Source organism: Blennius ocellaris (assembly GCF_963422515.1).
Source record: "Blennius ocellaris genome assembly, chromosome: 7".
NCBI lineage: Eukaryota > Metazoa > Chordata > Actinopteri > Blenniiformes > Blenniidae > Blennius > Blennius ocellaris.
In genome coordinates, this window is record NC_137656.1 from 6,394,751 (window position 1) to 6,413,180 (window position 18,430).

Below are 18,430 nucleotides of genomic sequence, written 5' to 3' on the forward strand. Positions count from 1 at the left end.
GGACAGATTAGTCAAGCCATAAATCTTGTTGGATTTCAGACTTGGCCGAGGCTCCACGAGAGACTTGCGGTGTTGGCATGTCACTCTCTCTACTCTCCTCTGGCCTTCCTATGTTTTCTGGGGGTAAATTACAGGCAACAAAATAAATCAGATTGCACATAATGACACAGAAATGGACTGACCCACTTAGGGCATCATCAGTAAATGAAGTAATTGGGACAGGCATTAACACTCGAGGCACAGTCTGTGATCCAGATGTGGCTCATCCCGCCTCACAGCAGCTGTTACCAGCTTTTCAAATCGCCCAGTACAAAGACAAACTTGTCATTATTAATATTTGTATCGGGGGCATGTGGGGGGGGGGGGTTGCTGAATCATACTAGAGAAATTAGGTTGTGTTTAAGTCATATTTTGTAGTTGTGTTGAATTACATTTGTGAATAAAGCCCAAAAGGTAGTACGGTACATCACTTGGTAGAATCTCACTATAAATTCATATTAATTGAAGAACAAACTGCTTTGTTGCTCAAATGCAATGTTTATGGTCTGAAATAATCCTGTATCCTGGTGGTTACAATGTGGACACTTTGCACTTCATGTTAATAAAAAGTTATATCATTTTTCATAATTTATAGTTACCAATATTTCAAAAGCTATCCTTTTTTGCATGTGTTTAGAATCAGCCCATTGTAAACATTTGATATAGAACAAGATTAACAAAAATGCAATTGAACCATTGTTGCAAGAAGTCATCTGATTTTCATGTGGTGTGTTAAAAAAAATAAGTATTATTTTAAGCTCATGTCAAACAATATTATTAAAACATGACATTTAAAGAGTTAAACTGTGACTATGATATCACAGCTAATAAACAGCAATATAAAGTTTCACTGTGGCTTTCATCAAGTTTCATAGCTACAAATCTTACAACATTTTTATTAGGTTGATGGCTGTTTATTACTTTCAACATTACTATGTACTGTTCTATTCTGTTATGTACTAAGCTTGTATTATCTTACAGAGAGTTATCATCTCAAAAATCTGCAAATGGTACATCTTTGAGACCAGGAACATAAAATCTGTCCGATGTGTGCATTATCACATACTGGCTCACACTCAGTGGGTTAACTCAACCCAGGCACTAGTGTGTCTCAGGCATGTTTCAGAAGAAGAAGGCGAGTATGTGGTAACCATGGCAACCTTTGCTCCAGAGGGTGCACACAGGTGATGGTCATAATTAATGAAGAGCTGACATTTTAGATGCACTTCTGCTTCATGCTGTTTACATTTTGGCAAAAACACACACACATACAGGACATCCAATGCCATAGTTCTTAAGATTGTGATCTTTTATAAGATATGTGGAAATGTCACTGTGCACCGCTCACGTAAACAAAACGAAGCTCCTTGCTTCACAGCTGGAGGTCGGAGTAGGTCGCATCCAGATGAACTTCATCCACCTCCTAAGCACAGAGGCCGTGCAACACATCACTATTCACTGCCTCAACTCGCCCGTCTGGGCGGCCGGACCCTCGCTGCAACCTTCATCCAAGGCCGTGAGCTTCAAAGCCTGGACGGGGGAGACGATCCAGGCGGGAGACCTCTTGGAGCCGCTCACACCACAGGACGACTGCTGGGTACGTGTCACAACATGGAAAGTCAGTGTTTATATGCAATCTGAGCAGGCCTGGGTAAAATAACTGATAAATGCACTTTCAATCCCAGTGATTGTTCTACTAACGTTACATTGATTTAAACATTCAGTTATACAATTACCTAAGTACTGTATATGAAATGATATCAGAGGATAAATACCTCAGATTAGATTGTAAATAGATCAAACCTGCTGCAGCAGCAGCAGATACTCCGTCATTTTACCACTTCTATATAAAGTGAAGGGTATTTTGCAACATTATACCGTGTTAAGAAATAAATATATTCATGTTTTGACCTTTAAAATGCCAAATGTGACCAAAAGATATCAGTTTTGATAATGTATTAATAATAGCTTTTTTTTTTATAATCATGATTTAATTCAGTCTTCTAATAATAAATGTGATCATTTTTAGTGTCACCGGTTAACCCATCTGAATATTAAAGGAGAACATTTTAGTCAATTTTGTGTAAAGATGGATGAAATAATAGTCTGTACCAGAGATCTTTGCACTTTCACTGCAGCAAACGTTATCAAATTAAAGAGAATTACAAAATAGACCCATATTATAACATCTGACGAAGAAAAATTCTCATAAGGAGCAATTGTCAGTAACGGCACATCAAAATCATTTCTATTGAAGTATTTCCCACTCATTTGCAGCTTCAAATTACACAATTGTCATCATTCGGGGTGAGTGGGTGGGACTTAACCACTCAAATTAGTAATTTACTTAATTAAAAAATAATAAGAAGAAAAATGATGAATGAAGTTTGGTGCAGAGAAAACAGAAGTCAGTGTTGCACTTCAAATCAAATGAGGTATGAAAACGTGTCAAATTGAAAGTCGATGGAACAAATCTTGCAGTTGACAGTTTAAACATAAGGAACGCTCGTACAGAGGATACAGATAAACAATCCTCTTCATCGCCAACTTTTACACATTATTACAATATTGGCAGGATCTTATTAAACACTATTCATTAATGTAGTAGGGTTAAGTTAGACAAACATAACCAATTATCCATTCACCTGTTCCGATGTCTTTCAGATCAAAGATGGCCGCTGGCATCAGACTCATTTCATCTTCCAGAGTCAGGACCCGAACTTACTGCCCATAGTGGACGTGTACAACCTGCCCAGCTCTGAACCCGGCGCGCGGTACCACCTGGAGGTCGGACCTGTGTGCTTCCTCTGAGGAGATGTTTTGGGAACTTGGCTGCAAGGATCATGAAGGACGGCCATGGACAGGGTGGGAGACTGAAGCCTTTTCTGGTGCTTCTTTAATAGCCACCATTAAAAAAAAAAAATTGTTTTCTCCACGAAATATGCTCGGACTGCAGAGATGAGACTTCTGGCATTACTCAGCCAACGGTAAACAAGAATAAGCTCCTTTTTCACAGACTTGTTTGAGGAATATGGACGCAGTTATAAGGTTTCCGCCTCTCGGACCGGGTTGTATCATAATTCTTCTTAAAAGGAAACGGACATATCTGCACATCTGCCACTTCGGTAATGCCTCTTCTCACATTTGAAGTATTATTTATACATGTATGTGTACTGTCGTAAAGTGCAATAGTTATTGTTTCACTACCTTTCGAGATTTCTCCAGCGGTTCAGGTATACAGTGTGACACGGACAAACACTCCAGGTAAGACTTTCTGAGCCTCTCCAAGCTTTCCTACAGACATCCTCACACTCACAAAACTGCTGTGTGCGACTTCTCCAGAGGAGCAAAAACCGTTCTATGGTGTGAAGTGGTGGGGGGGGGGGGGAGGGGGAACCCTGTTAAAATGGCATGTCAAGATGCTACCTCGTTTGGTGCCTCTCTCTCATCTCACAGCAGGCAGGCTGTTTGTTACCTGACACAGTGTGCCGGTGACACTGAGGCGACTAACTCACGTCAACTCCCAGCAAAGCTGCAGAAAGGGAAGACTGTAATACACACAGGACAATTTTCTTAAGTTATATTTTCAAGGTTTTTTTTTTTCATTATTCTTTGTACAATACTAAGAGTTTGTTGGGGGGATGGGGTTCTGTCTAAATGTATAATTATGCAATCTGTATTATCCATGGATTCTATTTAAGTTTTATTTAAATCCTGCTTTTTAATGTTTTCAGCTCAGAACCAGCCATCAATCACATTTCCAGCACATTTTATGCAACGGTGAAGGTAAAGGCCTTCATTAAAGTACAGTCTGATCAGACACCACGCACATGAAAAACAGATAATTCAATAAAACGATTTGTTGATAAGCGGCTTCTAGGTTGTTGTATTTTTATTTATTTTTGCTTCATCAAAACAGCCTTCATGACAGTCAGCAGATAAAAGATGTTCAAACGACTGGTGGAAATATTTCTCATTCCACAAGGGGAGAAATGTAGAGAAATTGATTTCAAGTGTGAAGTATGTAACATTGGGCCTTGTTTACTGGACAGTTTCAAGCAAAAATACAGGGGTATTTGTATTTACACGGCAAAGTTTTGAAAACGTCCATTTACACAGACACGGCAGAAATGCAGAAAATGCGGTTTTCATGTAGGGCAATTAGCGGGTGCTGTTGTTTTTGCACTGAAGAGCTAGTTTCATCTCGGGAGCCGTTTTGAAAAACGTATGTGTTCAGTGGCTTCAAGCACCGTTGTCGTGTAAATGGATGCCTAAAATCTAAACGTTTTTCAATTTCACCTGCAATGACAATTCAACTTCATGTGTCCATATGATTCTCTGTGTGCTTTCCATCATTACTGTTTCTTTAGTGCATTATTCTCTACGCGCGTGTTCCATTTCATTACACAACCAAGAACACCTCCTAGTGGCCCAACGTGAAAACTATGCAAAGGGACGTCGTTTTCACGCAATGATGCATTCTCAATTGAAACGTGTAAATTGGGACTTAGACAGAACAGTCACTTTTACTGTAAATGTGTTTTAGTTGCATTACAATAATTCAACCCTCCAGCAGCCTTGTTTTTTTTGGTTCGGTAATAAGCTGACAAGAGCTTTGGATGCTGGCCAGGCTGCGTTTAGCCCGGGCGTCCACCGATCTCTATAAATATGGACGTTAGATTGACATCATGACTTTTAAGTAGTGTAGTTTTTGCAGTGTGTAAAGTCACAGGACCAGTCCTGAGTTGGAAAGCTATTTTATTAGTGGACAGAAGTGAGCAGATCATCTCGGACACATGGCGTGACGCCCGCCGTCGACGGGCAGGTTGACCCCGGTGATGAAGCTGGCGGCATCAGACGCAAGGAAGGCAATAGCGTGGGCGACCTCCTCGACCTGGCCCGGTCGGCCAAGAGCGTGCGTCTGCTTACACTTTGCAAGAAACTGGTAAAAAAAACAAAAACATTTTTTTTAAAAAGAGGAAGGAGCGTGCATCTTCGTTCTTCTCGTTGCAAATAAATGAACCGTTTCTCACCTGGGCGTACTGCTCTTCATCCAGGCCGGCTCGCTTGTGGACGTCAGTGATGATGACACCGGGGCTGAAGATGTAAAACCAAAGAGAAATAGTATATGTTTCAGAAGATTTCAGCAGAAACAAAGTGATTTCAGAGAGTTCTGTGAACGTTTATTACCACACTGAGTTCACTCTGACTTGCTTTGATGCCAGCTCTGAAATACAAAACACAGTCTTTTTACAATGGTGGAGATAAAGGAATGAACTCTTGAAGTTTACCCATAATGCAAAAACTAGAACGTTAATACAAACGTTGCAATATTAAAGTTACACAAATGTTCAAATTCTCTTCAAAAATCAAGTCCTCCATCACTCACTTCAGGATTTTTGCTCTTGTTGTGCCCTGTTTAAGGTTTTTGGGGGGCTTTTACAGCTTTAATGTTTATGTTGGAGACTTTGCATTTGTGTTGCAGCTTTTGTTTTACATGTGGTATTTTTCACTGTCATGTTTCAGTTTTTCCTCTGAATGCTTTTGCATTCAGACTGCAGCTTCTTGCGTCCTCATTGCATCCCTTGCATTCTTATTGCTGCTTTTCCTTTTGCATTTCAGCTTCTGCCTCCTCTTGCCTTCTTGATGTTGCTTCTTCTTGCCCGTTGCAGGATCTGCTTTTTTTTTTTTTTTTTTCTTTTCTTCACACCTTTTGCATCTTGTCATACCCTTCTGAAGAAATATTGCCACTTTTGCATGTGCATAGTAGGTTTTGTATTGCAGTGAGATTTCTGGGCCATCATATCGACCACCTACCGAGTGCTGTACATCGTGTAAATTGGTCGATGGCGGACTTGGACATGCAGTAGGCCAACACACCAGGAAACTAAATGGAGAGACAGAATGAAATATCCATGACATCGAGTGAACACATTTGACTTGGACGCTGCTGTTTGAAATGTCGACAGACACCCACTGATCTCTGTCCGTTGACGCTGGACACGTTGACGATGGAGCCTTTGGTTTTGACCAGGTGCGGCACACAGAGTTGAGTGAGGTGATACACGGATCTGAAACACAAGGCCAAGGACGATGTCACCTGAAGCCATGTCTGACTGTGTCGCACATAAAAACACACTTTCATTCAACAACGTTCTGATGGGACTTTCCGAACTATTTGAGTATCGCTGTCATTTAATCAATTTTTGTCTTCAGTTTGTGAGAAATGCTGGGAAAAACCTTTTTTTTTTAACAAAACAACAGCTGCAACAGATATATTGTTCCTCTTCATCTCGGTTTAATAAGCCTCCAAACATGGACTCTATAAATGTTTCTATTAAGTGTTCATAATGGCTGTCAAACCAGACAGCCGGACTATTAAAGAACATGCAAACCACATGTCCTGGAAACAACAAAGCTTCTTGTTGAGTTGAGTCAGTGAGTCTGTTTATATGAGCAGAAAAAAAGTACTCAACTAAAGTCAATAATCTGATGCACTGCAGAAATGTGAAAAACCCTGGTTGACATGCTTTCAGTTCATTATTGAATAACGTTTGTTGCTTGACCTGCTATAATTAGACAACGGCTGTCACATGTAATATTCCTGAGCATCGGGGAACACTTGCACTGGATTTTGCAGTGCATTCTCTCATCTCAGGTTCACAAGTCGACCAACTCACCTCACGTTAATGTTCATGATCTTGTCGTACTGAGCGAGGTCCGCGGTCTCAATGCTGCCCATCGCCAGGATGCCGGCGCTGTTCACGAGGACGTCGAGGCGACCGAAGCGAGCGATGGTTTGTTCCACCGTCTTCTTCACCGTGTCCTCGTCGGTCAGATCCCCGGGAACCAGCAGTGGCTGCAACAAGCACGCGACAACTTTCTGTTCGCGTCAAAACTCTCATGTTGTGTCACGCTTCTGGCTCTTTGTGTTATTTCAACAACATAGGTAATGTTTAATGGTTGCTCAAGCAAGACCTAGAATAATTATCTGGCATGGCTTTCTTGATCATGGGGTTTGGTTGGCTGGATTGGAGCATCTTTCCTTCAGTTTAACAAAACGTGGTGTAAAAGCCTCCCTGTTGTAACTCCCGTTTTGAACAGCAGCTACTGGAAGCACATGGTACGAGGTTACTGCCATCAAATGACACTGGATGGTGTTTTTGTTGAGTAAGTTAAGCACACCATGTCTGTATAGTGTCTGCAACAAGAAGAATCATGGCTATGTCCGGCCTTGGAAAGTCTGACAATTACAAAGAAGAATCTTACTCTTACAATGATGTGAAGATGTAACAGGACACTGAAAGAGATCAGTAATAAGAGCTTCAAAGCTAGAAGAGCAGAAATTCTGTAGACCGAGGAGAAACAGACCTTTGTAAACATTGGCTAGAAGACAAACACTGTGGAAGAGATGACTTCTATTCTTTCCACAGAACAAAAATATATGTACATTTCACTGTATTTTGGACAAAGTTCATAACAAAATTGTTGAAAATGGACATACATTTCATTAAGCCTCATGTAATTAAACATTTACTTAAATGCAAATTTGGTGAAACATTCACAGGTTATGATGCATTCACCGTTGTTTTCTTTTCATATTTTCACAAAGTAAGAATATAGTAAAGAATTACAAGGAAAAAAATGATTTGAAATAATTTGTTATTAATCTTGAATATTATGTGACTCGATGAAAATCCCCAAAGATGTGACATGTTATGCAACTAACCATGAGAAAGGGAATTCAAAATGCAACACATGCAGTAACCAGATTACTTGCTCCATCCAGTGTGCAGTTTGTGCACACCTGTGGGTTTGCTGCAAATTTGCACGAGTTTGCACGAGTACCTCTGCAGCGCCACACTCGGTGCACTGCTTGGCCACTTTGTGCAGGTTCTCCACGTCTCTCCCGTTCAGGACCAGCACGGCTCCCAGTTTGGCGAACAGCAGGCTGGTTCCGGCTCCGATGCCCGAGCTAGCCCCGGTGATCAGGGACACTTTCCCCCGCAGGGAGGACACCTGGAAAAGGCAGAGACAACGATCAGCTGGTCTGCACCGAGGCAGGCTCGGAACAACCGGGTCCGAGCTCATCCGTGACAGCATACATCAGAAAGCTTTATAAAACACCCCAAAAGAAATGGAAAGTGGGACGAAATCAGGTGAACTTACTTTAAAAGCCTCCTCTGAAGACATGATCTCGCCCAGAATGGGACAACGAGCTGTAAAGGGTTGCCAGATTGGACTCACAGTTTCCAGTACAAAGCCGATTAAAACTAGCCTCAATCTCCATCCTCTACACAAACACATTAAAATCAAGAAATTAAAGTGCACAAGCACACAAAGCGTCATAACTGAGTTAAATTGTAAAATAAAAAGGACGCGCAAACGAGTATTCCACAGATCGTTTCCCTGAAAGCGGCCTTTGTAAACTGATCAAAAAGAAACTGCATACGAAACTTGACTTTTCAAAAACAAACTATTAATGGCCATCATTCAAAAATGCCACAAAACTGTCCTCGAGGTTTCCACAATCTCCAACCCTAAAGCTTAAATAACACACATTGTCTGATATTTAATATTATATAATTGCACTTCCTTTCATAATCTGGTAATAATCTTTAAATTATGTTTTATCAATTTTCTCCTCTCTTTGACAGTTTTTTAGTAGTTTTATTCTCGTTTCAGTTGTATTTTCTTTTTTTTATGTCTTGTTTTAAATTGTACTCCTCGTGTACAGGACTTGATTGATGATTCACCTGATTGAATGAAGGTTAAATACAATTTTTTAAAATAATTTAAATATCATATCAATTGCCTCTTGTTATACATTTTAATATCAGTCATTTTAGTTCTCCTATTCGATTCATTTCTCATTCATGTTTTGTTTTTATGTGTTGAAGACATGTTTTAAAATATCAATAGTGTCATTAGCAAATGACTATCACTAATGATGAAGATGTCAAGTCGAGGAGGTTTTCTCTCATTTATAAATAAATTAACTCCATATATCAAAAAGACTACACATTGAATCATTAAAATATTTGATAAAATATGTTGAACATTTTAAAACTAAACCCACTTACGGGATAGCTGCCCAATCTGGCAACACTGTTCATAACACGCTGTCCCACGCTGATGACGTCATCTGACAGTCGCACAGTTTTGTAATAAACTTTTTGCACCATGCATTAATGTTTATGTTGCTCGTTCTCCGCACAAAACTTTTCAAAATAAAGTAAAACACGTTCATACGCATTTGTATCTGTCGAAGTGCAACAGTAATGGAAATATAATTCTTTCCAAGTTTGCAGGAAAAAAAATGTGAGGTGTCTAGGGTGTGAAGAGTTCAGAGGTCAAATCTTTAAAACTGGGATCAAACTAATTTTGAATGAGCCCATTCTGATAAATGAAGTAGAGACTGTATTTAGAATAATCAAAGGAAAATCTCACACACACACACACAAAAGGATCATTTGGGGATGCGTATTTATGCGTTGAGAGTATGACTATAACTTTCCTGTACTCACTAGAGAATTTATTAATATCTCAGATTTTTTTTCTGTTTCCCAAAACAAATTATTTCATTGTAAGATTTACACATATGAAACATGTCCCATTTTTTGAGCGAACATATCAGATAAATCACTTTGATACACGGTCTGCAGACCTGTATCTGCCAGGGAATGTGTGTGTCTGTGTGTGTGCGTGTGTTAAATATAGTTCCAGGAGCTATTTTTGAGCATTTCACACACACCCTGTTAATTCAGTTGTTGTAAAGTTAAACCCAAAATGTTGAGCTTTGATAGTTTTATTCACCTTGAAATTGAACCTTTCTCTGGAAATGCTTGATTTAAAAAAAAAAAAAAGATTCTTTTTGCCATATTTTCATTTTGTTTTCAAATGTTACTGAATTGTACCTTATAATTTCACTATTTCACCCACTGTTCTTTCCCTCATTTTCAATGATGACCGTTACTTGACCTTTCAACGCCCTTTCACCACTCATCTGGTCTGTTTTCCTGTTTTGTCACCACCACCGTATCAGACTGCTGTACGCCAGAAGTCAATAAAGAATATGGAGCCAAATGTCTTCATATCCTCAGAAAGTAGTCACTGCTGCACTTTTTTCCACCCTGTCTCACTGATAAATAACAGGATGTGCTGCGCCTTGTTCCTCCTCCTGGGATCAATCATCATCTCCTCTGTCTGAGATATACTGAAAGAAAGATTATTGTCCGAACACCAGGAGGCCAACTCTGCCTCCTCCTGCCTGTACAGCTCCTCCTCCCCACTGCTAACACTTTCGAAAACTTTTCTCTCTCAAAATACAGCATTGTTGGTACTTTAAATTCAAACTTTCAGATGGAGAAAGGCTTTATTCCATACAAAACAATTTATTTACACATTTATGTTGGAAAAACAATTCATTTGATGCAGCACAATGAATTTTCTGTTTTTTTCCCCCATCAAGTGAAATGTAAATGTATGAGGAGAAAATGACCAAATATACAAATTCAGGTGAGAAAAAACATTTTTCCCATGAGTCCACATCTCGGCACCGTTCTGTGAAGTAGAGGTCGGCTATACAGCGAAAGGGTTCGCGTGGATGGTCACGTCTTTTATCCGGGTTTCAGTCAGCGGCCGGAACGTCTTTTCATTGACGGGCAGCTTTTCCAGTTCGTCCAGTGTTTCCAAGCCATCGATGATCCTGCCGGTTAAAGACAACGTCAGATTATCAAATGGACTGAAAGAGCCTGTGGATTCTTGCCAGGCGTCGACAGAAGTGAGGGAGAAGGAGGCGTCGAATAAAGACATTCAGACACAAACACAGTCCTACAGATGTTTCTGTTGCGTACTTTCCAAAGACGGTGTACTTCATGTCCAGATGTGGCTGTTTGGCGTACGTGAAGAAGAACTGCGAGCCGTTGGTGTTGGGCCCGTTGTTGGCCATGGAGACCACGCCCCGGACGTTATGCTGAAACACAAGAGGAGACGGTGATCAGCAAGCAGGTAAAAGGTTGAACCTAAACATGAGGGGGTGGGGTGGTGGGCTCACTTTTAAATGTTCACTGAACTCGTCTTCAAACTTGCGGCCCCAGATACTGGTCCCTCCTTTCCCGGTGCCTGCGCATTGGGAACAAAAGGAAGGAAAGTGAGTGTGTCTGTCTGCTTCATGGTGTCAAACGCAGCAAGAAGCTCCCACCTGTGGGGTCGCCCGTCTGCACCATGAAGCCTTTGATGTTTCGGTGGAAGACGGAGCCGCTGTAGAAGCCGCTGGCACACAGAGCCAGGAAGTTCTGCAAGGAGATCGGGAGTAGTGGCATTATGAAAATAACAATGTTCTTATAAAAAGCAGCCAGTCAGTGCTCAGTGTTTATGCCTTTGTAGTGAGAAGTTAGTCGAGTTCCAGGCTTTAGTACAGGATATAAAAGCTGCCGGGAAAAAAAAAACAAAAAACTTTTGTTCGGCAGGACTGTTCATAAGATCTCCATCAGTAATTACATATATATTTAGAATGAGTAGGGAAGCCTATAGGAGAGAAATGAATGGAAAATGAAATCAAAAGGAACGTTGCACCTTTTTAGACATGCAAGGGTCAAATTTAGATTCAAACCACACCAGTGTATCTAAATCAATCTCAATAGATGTGGTGGAGGGGAGGCCCAGAGGCTCCACAAGCGGAAGTTCACAAGTCCCACAGAACCTTGACCCCCATCAGCTCCCCAAAGCAGCCTCATGTGGCTGCCCACTGCATCCTAGATTTATTTATGAGTGTTAGTTATAAGTTAGATATGTAAGAGTTGAGACACAGTTAGAGGTAACACACAAGTTAATCTACTAAGTAACTAATAACGCAAATCTACTTATTTCCTATAACTTTTCCAACATTTATATACATGCACTGTAACATATTACTATAGTAGGGATGTGATTCGTTAGTGTCATTCCCAATAAACAAGCCGTGAATCACATTTAATATTTCAATACACAACGAACCACGTCGTTTCTCAAACTGTCGACAGACGAGAATCATATAAAAGCCGCAGGATGAAGCTCACCTCACATGTTCTGGGCGTGCGTTCACAGAACAACTCGATTTTAATCTCTCCAAGGTCAGTCTGAAGTGTGACAGCCTGCGAAGAGGAGAAACAAACAAACAAAAAAACCACTCGTGGAATGATTCAAACTGCACAGCTTTGTTTAGCTTAGCATGTTCGAAGCAAACTCATCAATGACGTATTTCTCTGACCGAACCCGTCCGACTTTATTACCCTCGAAACATAATATCACCGAATAACTAATCCAGGAGAAATGTGATGCTGATCCTAACGAAAAACTTTCCTGGATTTTGTAAATTTAAACTCACCATTTCAAGCGCTTCGAATCAGAACTTGTGTGTTGCTGATATTCGTCCGTGCGGGAAACGTTCCCAGTCGTTCAAAAGTTCCGCGAGCACAATATTCATAGCAGCTTTGTAGAAAGCCATAACCAGTGCTGCCAGTTACTTTGAAAAAATAATACGATTACCTATTAGCAGTTAATCCTTTAAAAGTAACTAAGTAACTTTACCAATTACTCTTTTAAAGTAAATAAGTTAAATTACAAGTTACTTTTTTAGTCACACCTCAAACTGTCTCGCCATAAAATTGACAACCAGTTTTGCCAAAGACTATGTGCTGATCACTGCCTGGCTTCCTGCTGATACATATTTTAACCTTTGACTTACATTCTTTGTTGTATTTATATCTGACTCAGTTTTATTATCCAATTTCTATCTCTATCTTTCAATCTGGTAAATATTTACATGGTGGCATAGTTGTCTGTTGTTGCACTATTTGTCTATTTATTTGCACTGCCTGCTCTTTGCATCCTTTTAATTGCCCCCTGGGGGCAAATAAAGTATTTAATTGATTGATTGAAAAAAGGGAGGGCTTCCTGCCAATATATCTTTTTACTCAGGAAAATTACAAAAATAGTGGAACACCTCAGCAGTCATGTTATTGATGCAATGTTAATGTTTAGTGATGTCTGTTGGTTTCCTAATTCTTTTTTGTTGTATGAACGCACCTTCAGAGCGAGCTGGCAGTAACACGTTGCTTAGTAATATGTTACTAAGCAATAATGATGTTGAAATAGTAACTGGCATCAATGTTAACGATTTTCCGCTTTTGTGCTCAGGTCGTCCACAGCGAATCGAAGCATTTCAGCAAGATGAACACAAAGTGCTTCTCATTTCCCATACATTCAGTCTGTTCACTGAATTTTCTGCCCCAAGTTTCACTTTTACAGAAGAAGAGAAACTGCAACCGATTTGGCCAACCAAGTTTATTTCATTTTACCCTAATGAGTGTATACAAGACAGAATGAGACATGTTCAAACAGAATATTCACTGTTGCATTGATGATTTTCTTTTGGCAAAAACAAAATGCTGCACAGAACCTGATGTGAACAACACTTCTGCTTGTAAATGAGTGACAATGAATTTGTACCCAGAGCGGAGACTTTAAGAAACGTGGAAATGAAAGTGATGTGACAGTCTCACTGTGCAAACGCAAGCACTCAAACACTTTGCACACATGTGACCCCCCAATAAAGACATGATCCTGACATGACACAGCTCAGTTAACACATGACCAACCACCCAAAAATAAAACAAATACAGAAAATCAGGTTGAACTGAGCGGTTTCTCGCTTTTTGTTTCAAACAAGCAGTCAAATATTAAATACACCACAATTAGAAAAACAAGAAACAAAACAAAAAAAAAGAACATACAAATGCATATAAAAATGTCATCACAACTGTTTAAATTAATAAAAACACCAGGTGTTATAAAAAAAAAAAAAAAAAAAAAAAAAAAAAATTAAAATAGGCAATGAACTCAAAAGAAAAGTGAGTACTAGCTGGTTTCCTGAGAAATTTAGTTTTCCTACAATAATAATTCTACTAATAACAGCTGTTAAAAAACAGAAACAAGTCGAAGGCTAGAAAGGAAGGAAAACACAGAAAACATGAGATTAAAACCCTAATCTACTTACTGATACCAGTTCTACTAACAAGCTACGCACAGTACTCACTGCAACACTTTACATTTTGTCTTAATTAGAGAAGCTGATTGTCGTCATCAGAGGTCGTATTGCTGTCGTTTCAAACACTACGCTTGGGAATCAAAAGAAAATGAATGAATTTCTCTGTGAATGAAAACTGACATAAAAAGTCAGTTAACATTTTAATTTCATGGCTGGCAGTCGACCACTCAGAGCCTCACATATTAACTTGTTTACATTGGGGGGGGGGGGGTTAATGGTGTGAAAGGTGGACGAGTGATTGTTGTTTGAATGCCAGACTTCTTTTTTTATCTCTTCCACATAAAACATGATTATTAATGGTGGCTGGGACCAGAGGATAAAAGAAAGCGCTCATCTCCCTTTATTCAGCAGTTTGCAAATGTTGCACTAAAAACATTATTCCAACATGAAGCTTTTTTAAGGCCCCATTTACACGACATTGCAGGTGAAAATGCATGCACTTCAGAAAAGTTTCACGTTTAGATGGCAACGCTTTGAAAACGATGTCCGTTTAGCACGTTTACCGGATTTCCAGCGACTCCGAGCACCACGGTCGCAAAAACGGGACGCTCGAAACGCAAAGAAAGTTTTCCACGGCCATGTAAAACGAGGCCTGTAAGTGAAACTCATGAAGGAGGCTCTGTAGTGCAAATATGCCTGTGACTAATATTCCTCTGCACATGTGGGGGGGAAAAAGAAAAAAGAAAAAAAAAAAAACCTTCACTGGCCTGAAATAAAGGCAATATTGCACAATATAGCATAGTTCAACACGAAACAGATGTACACGATCAGTTTCACCCCAGTTACTATCCTCTATATTGCTGTCGTCAGAGTTCTTCAACACTTTTTACTTTATTAAAACATAAACTGTGATTTTTGTCTTCCTCCCATTCTTCTCGGGGTTAAAAGAAAAATCCCCATTGTGTGTTTTGTGCTGTGTCAGAGCTGTGCATTGATCTTGACTTCCACTTTTTTGCTGCCTTAGGTTTTTGCTTGCCGTGGCAAAAACACAAGTCCAAGAAAGTCGGTCTCAAACAAAAAGTCTTCAACTTTTATCCAACGCAGGGTAAATAGGCGATGAATTAAAAAAAAAAAAAAAAAAAGAAGAAGAATTAAATGCATCCTAACATTATGAGACAATAGAGAGGACGTGTAATGCTTATCTTTTCGAAAATCTCAAAGCTGTGAGTACAACTGAGAATGAACTACTGGCCAGCAAACAACAGTCTGTTCATGAAGATATTTGTAATATCTTTATCAAACCTGATATTTGTAGGTGGCAAATCTTTTGATTGTGCAGTTTAAAAATGAAGCTACAGGTATGGCGCAGCAGCGTCTGAGATAGCAAGCAGCAATTCGTTCAATTTATGTTGCTCACCAGATCCAGGCTACTCGTAGTTTGACACCAGCTTCACAATCGAACAGGCTGCTGCTACATTTGGACATCCAACAAACTTTGTAATCAGCAGCGCCAACTGGACACGCGGTCCTGCACTCCACCGTATTCATTAGAAAACATGGAGGAGAAATAACGGTCCCCTTTAAGTCCACACTCCGACCAGGCAGGAAAAGCTGCAGCTCATCAAAGTGAAAAGAAGATTCTTTTGAGGCCGCAGCTCACTTTTCCAATCCAGTGACTCAAAATCCAAAGACATTACTTTGTAATTGGGGCTTTTTGATGTTTTAAAAATCACTTCAGTGTTTCATCTTTTTTTTTTATTTCACTGGCAGGGACAAGTTTGTTTTTTGCTCGAGGTGCATCTGGTACTAAAACAAACACATGCACAAGCAAACACTAATGAAAAAAAACACCAAACCAAAAAAAACCCAAACCCATACTACACTTTCATTCCCAAGATGAGTTTGTGTCATGAATAATTTAACTCCCAGAGCCAACTGCCAAGAGACCGGAGCAACTTTTACTGGATAATTCAGATGACATGGCTCCCTCCCTGGTGGATTTCCCCACGTTGTTTTGTGACGGGTCATAGAAACAAAATGTGAGTCACACAATTGTCAGGTGGAATTTCAGTTGATACTATGTCACGACCACGTCGCACAAACTCCAGGGAAAGTAGCTGTACAAACTTATCAGCAGTTTTCATGTGTGCTGCACAACAGTCGCTTGAGATTTGCAGAATCCTCATGTCATTTGCATGGCACACCCTCGATGCTTGCTTTTTTTTTGGCGTCTGCAATGATACTGAAAGTGGCTAGATGAGGACCCACGCCTTAAAACTTTCAAATTCGAGAACATTAAATGATGATTAATTCGATTCCACAACCACTATGGGGTTAATTAAGCCCCGGTCCCACCGCACACAAGTGCCGGGACGGCGCGGAGCGGCACGGAGCAGTACGGAATAGAGACCCCCGACCGAAATTTTGGGTCGCGTCCCCACTGCAGAGAGGAGCGTGGAAAGTGGGCGGGGCTTATGAGCTCCGCAGAAATGTGACATTATAACAGAAAAGAACGTCGTCAGATGTAGATCTTATGAATCCTCTGTTGTTGTTTAAATTCTCCACTTTGCACTGTTATTTTTTGCAGCGGAAAAAAAAAAAAAGTTACTTTTTGCAGCAGTCATTTTTTGCAGCGGAGAGCTGCAGCCGCAACTTCCGTGTTTGTTGTGAGAGAGCGAGCGCTCGGCCACTTGCCGGCGACTTGGGGCGACGTGCCCCGCACTCGAGCGCTCGGGTGTGGGGCAAGTGGCCGGAGCGTTCCCCCCCAGTTGGCTGAGGCACAGGAGTCTGAGCATTCTGCTCAAACGCAGGAGGCTCTCCACTCCGGCGCTGATCGCGGTCTGGCAGCACGGCACCGGAACACGGAGGCGCCGAGCTCCGAGCTCCTTTTCATCGCTTCCGCGGTCCGTCCCCGCGATAAAGCGCCACTGACCGCGGCTGAACAGAACGCTGACCGCCTCTGGAAAGCGGAGCTGCCGGAGCGCAGTCAGCGCGGGAGACAAAAGCTCCAGACTCCGGTGTCCCGGACGCACATCCACGCCACGGCGAGCTATGCTGCAAACAGAAAACTCCAACGCGATGCAAAGTCCCGAGCCCCGGTCTCCCCCTGCCTCAAGTCACTCTTTCACAACAAACACTAAAGTTGAGCCGCAAAGAAAAGAAAATGAAAATAAAAACAACCAGTGCACAGCTGACCACACTGACAGCAGAGGATTCAGCCGGCACATTAACATATTGAGGGCGTGTCGTAAATCACTGACCAATCAGCAGACAGCAGCTCAAACTCAGACCCGTTCCATGGTCCCCGGCACCCCAACGGAAGGGGAGCGGAAAAGCGGTCGCCTTTGGAGCGGTCTGGAGCGGTTTAGACTGCATTCCTGTCGTGACACGCGAACCGGAGCGGTTTAGACCGGTCTAGGCAGGTACTTTTTGTGCGGTGGGACCGGGGCTTTAGTGCAAAACGAAAGTTCACACGATGAGGTTGTGAACCCCTGCAAATGTTCCAGGACATCTTGGAAGCTCTTTTCTGAAATTCACTTACAAGATGTTGCCAACATTTCAGGTGGGGGATGATGTAAAAGTAATGCAACCCCAATAAGGTGCATTCATAATTTGTAGACCAAATGTCTTCTCTGCTTGTGTTAAAATGAAACAGTGGAGCAATACACGAGATAAACAACACAAACATCCTGATCCTCAGACTGTTACAACAGAATTCTGCAACGAGAGTACAAAAGAAAAAAAGTTAAGGCAACGAATCTGACTCTGACACACAATCCACACCTTCCTCCTGTTTAGGCAAATCAATAAAAGGTATTTTAAATAAAAGGAATGTATCTGGTCTTATTTCAGTTTTGTCAAATTTCATAAAGTGATGTTTTGACACTAAATATATATATTAAAGAATAACTTAAATTGCATTTTACTTTCTAAAACAATCCAATATGTATGAATTTAAATAGTTTGGAAGTTCAAAGAAACATATAATCATTGTTAACAAGATAAAAAACATCCAATTATGATGTTACAATAATCAGAAATTTTGAGGAAAACTTGAGGCCAAAAGATATTTCTATATATATATAATTTTTTTTAATTCAGCTATTTGTGGATGCTAATGCTCGTTTATTGAGGTGAATAAGCAAAAAAACAACCACAGAGAGGGTAAAAACTCAATAACTGATGGTAGTGTTTCAGGTAAGCTTCTATTAATTTCAGACATATGACCAACACACGAGACTCATCGCATTCATTTCAACATTTTCAGCATTTTTCCCACCAGATTTGTTCATTTTGGTTTTGTGCAATTCATTGCAAAAAAAAAAGAAAAAAGAATCACCATAAATGCAGCACGGCTGTGAA

The 18,430-nt window shown here is 40.6% G+C and overlaps 3 protein-coding genes across 3 annotated transcripts in view; 1 reads left to right on the plus strand and 2 right to left on the minus strand.

Moving 5' to 3' along the window:
* Positions 1-3,905, plus strand: part of col27a1b (collagen, type XXVII, alpha 1b) — a 75,403-nt gene extending 71,498 nt beyond the window's left edge. Inside the window, exons 60-61 of the mRNA XM_080499597.1 lie at positions 1,418-1,636; positions 2,704-3,905. Coding sequence (XP_080355723.1) covers positions 1,418-1,636; positions 2,704-2,850 — 366 coding nt within the window. The 3' untranslated portion in view covers positions 2,851-3,905. The remainder of the gene's footprint in view (positions 1-1,417; positions 1,637-2,703) is intronic.
* Positions 3,906-4,050: 145 nt separating this feature from the next.
* On the minus strand, positions 4,051-8,313 carry LOC308132548 (3-oxoacyl-[acyl-carrier-protein] reductase FabG). Its single transcript, XM_080499692.1, has 8 exons — positions 8,209-8,313; positions 7,888-8,058; positions 6,720-6,898; positions 6,017-6,110; positions 5,857-5,926; positions 5,230-5,266; positions 5,073-5,136; positions 4,051-4,981 (listed from the first exon to the last, which is right to left on the minus strand). The coding sequence occupies exons 1-8, from the start codon at positions 8,230-8,232 to the stop codon at positions 4,823-4,825; spliced, it is 798 nt and encodes a 265-aa protein (XP_080355818.1). The 5' UTR covers positions 8,233-8,313; the 3' UTR covers positions 4,051-4,822.
* Positions 8,314-10,432: 2,119 nt separating this feature from the next.
* Positions 10,433-12,444, minus strand: ppil3 (peptidylprolyl isomerase (cyclophilin)-like 3). Its single transcript, XM_080500206.1, has 6 exons — positions 12,407-12,444; positions 12,099-12,173; positions 11,243-11,336; positions 11,096-11,163; positions 10,896-11,014; positions 10,433-10,747 (listed from the first exon to the last, which is right to left on the minus strand). Exons 1-6 carry the CDS (start codon positions 12,407-12,409, stop codon positions 10,621-10,623), a joined length of 486 nt encoding a protein of 161 aa, XP_080356332.1. The 5' UTR covers positions 12,410-12,444; the 3' UTR covers positions 10,433-10,620.
* Positions 12,445-18,430: the final 5,986 nt, after the last annotated feature.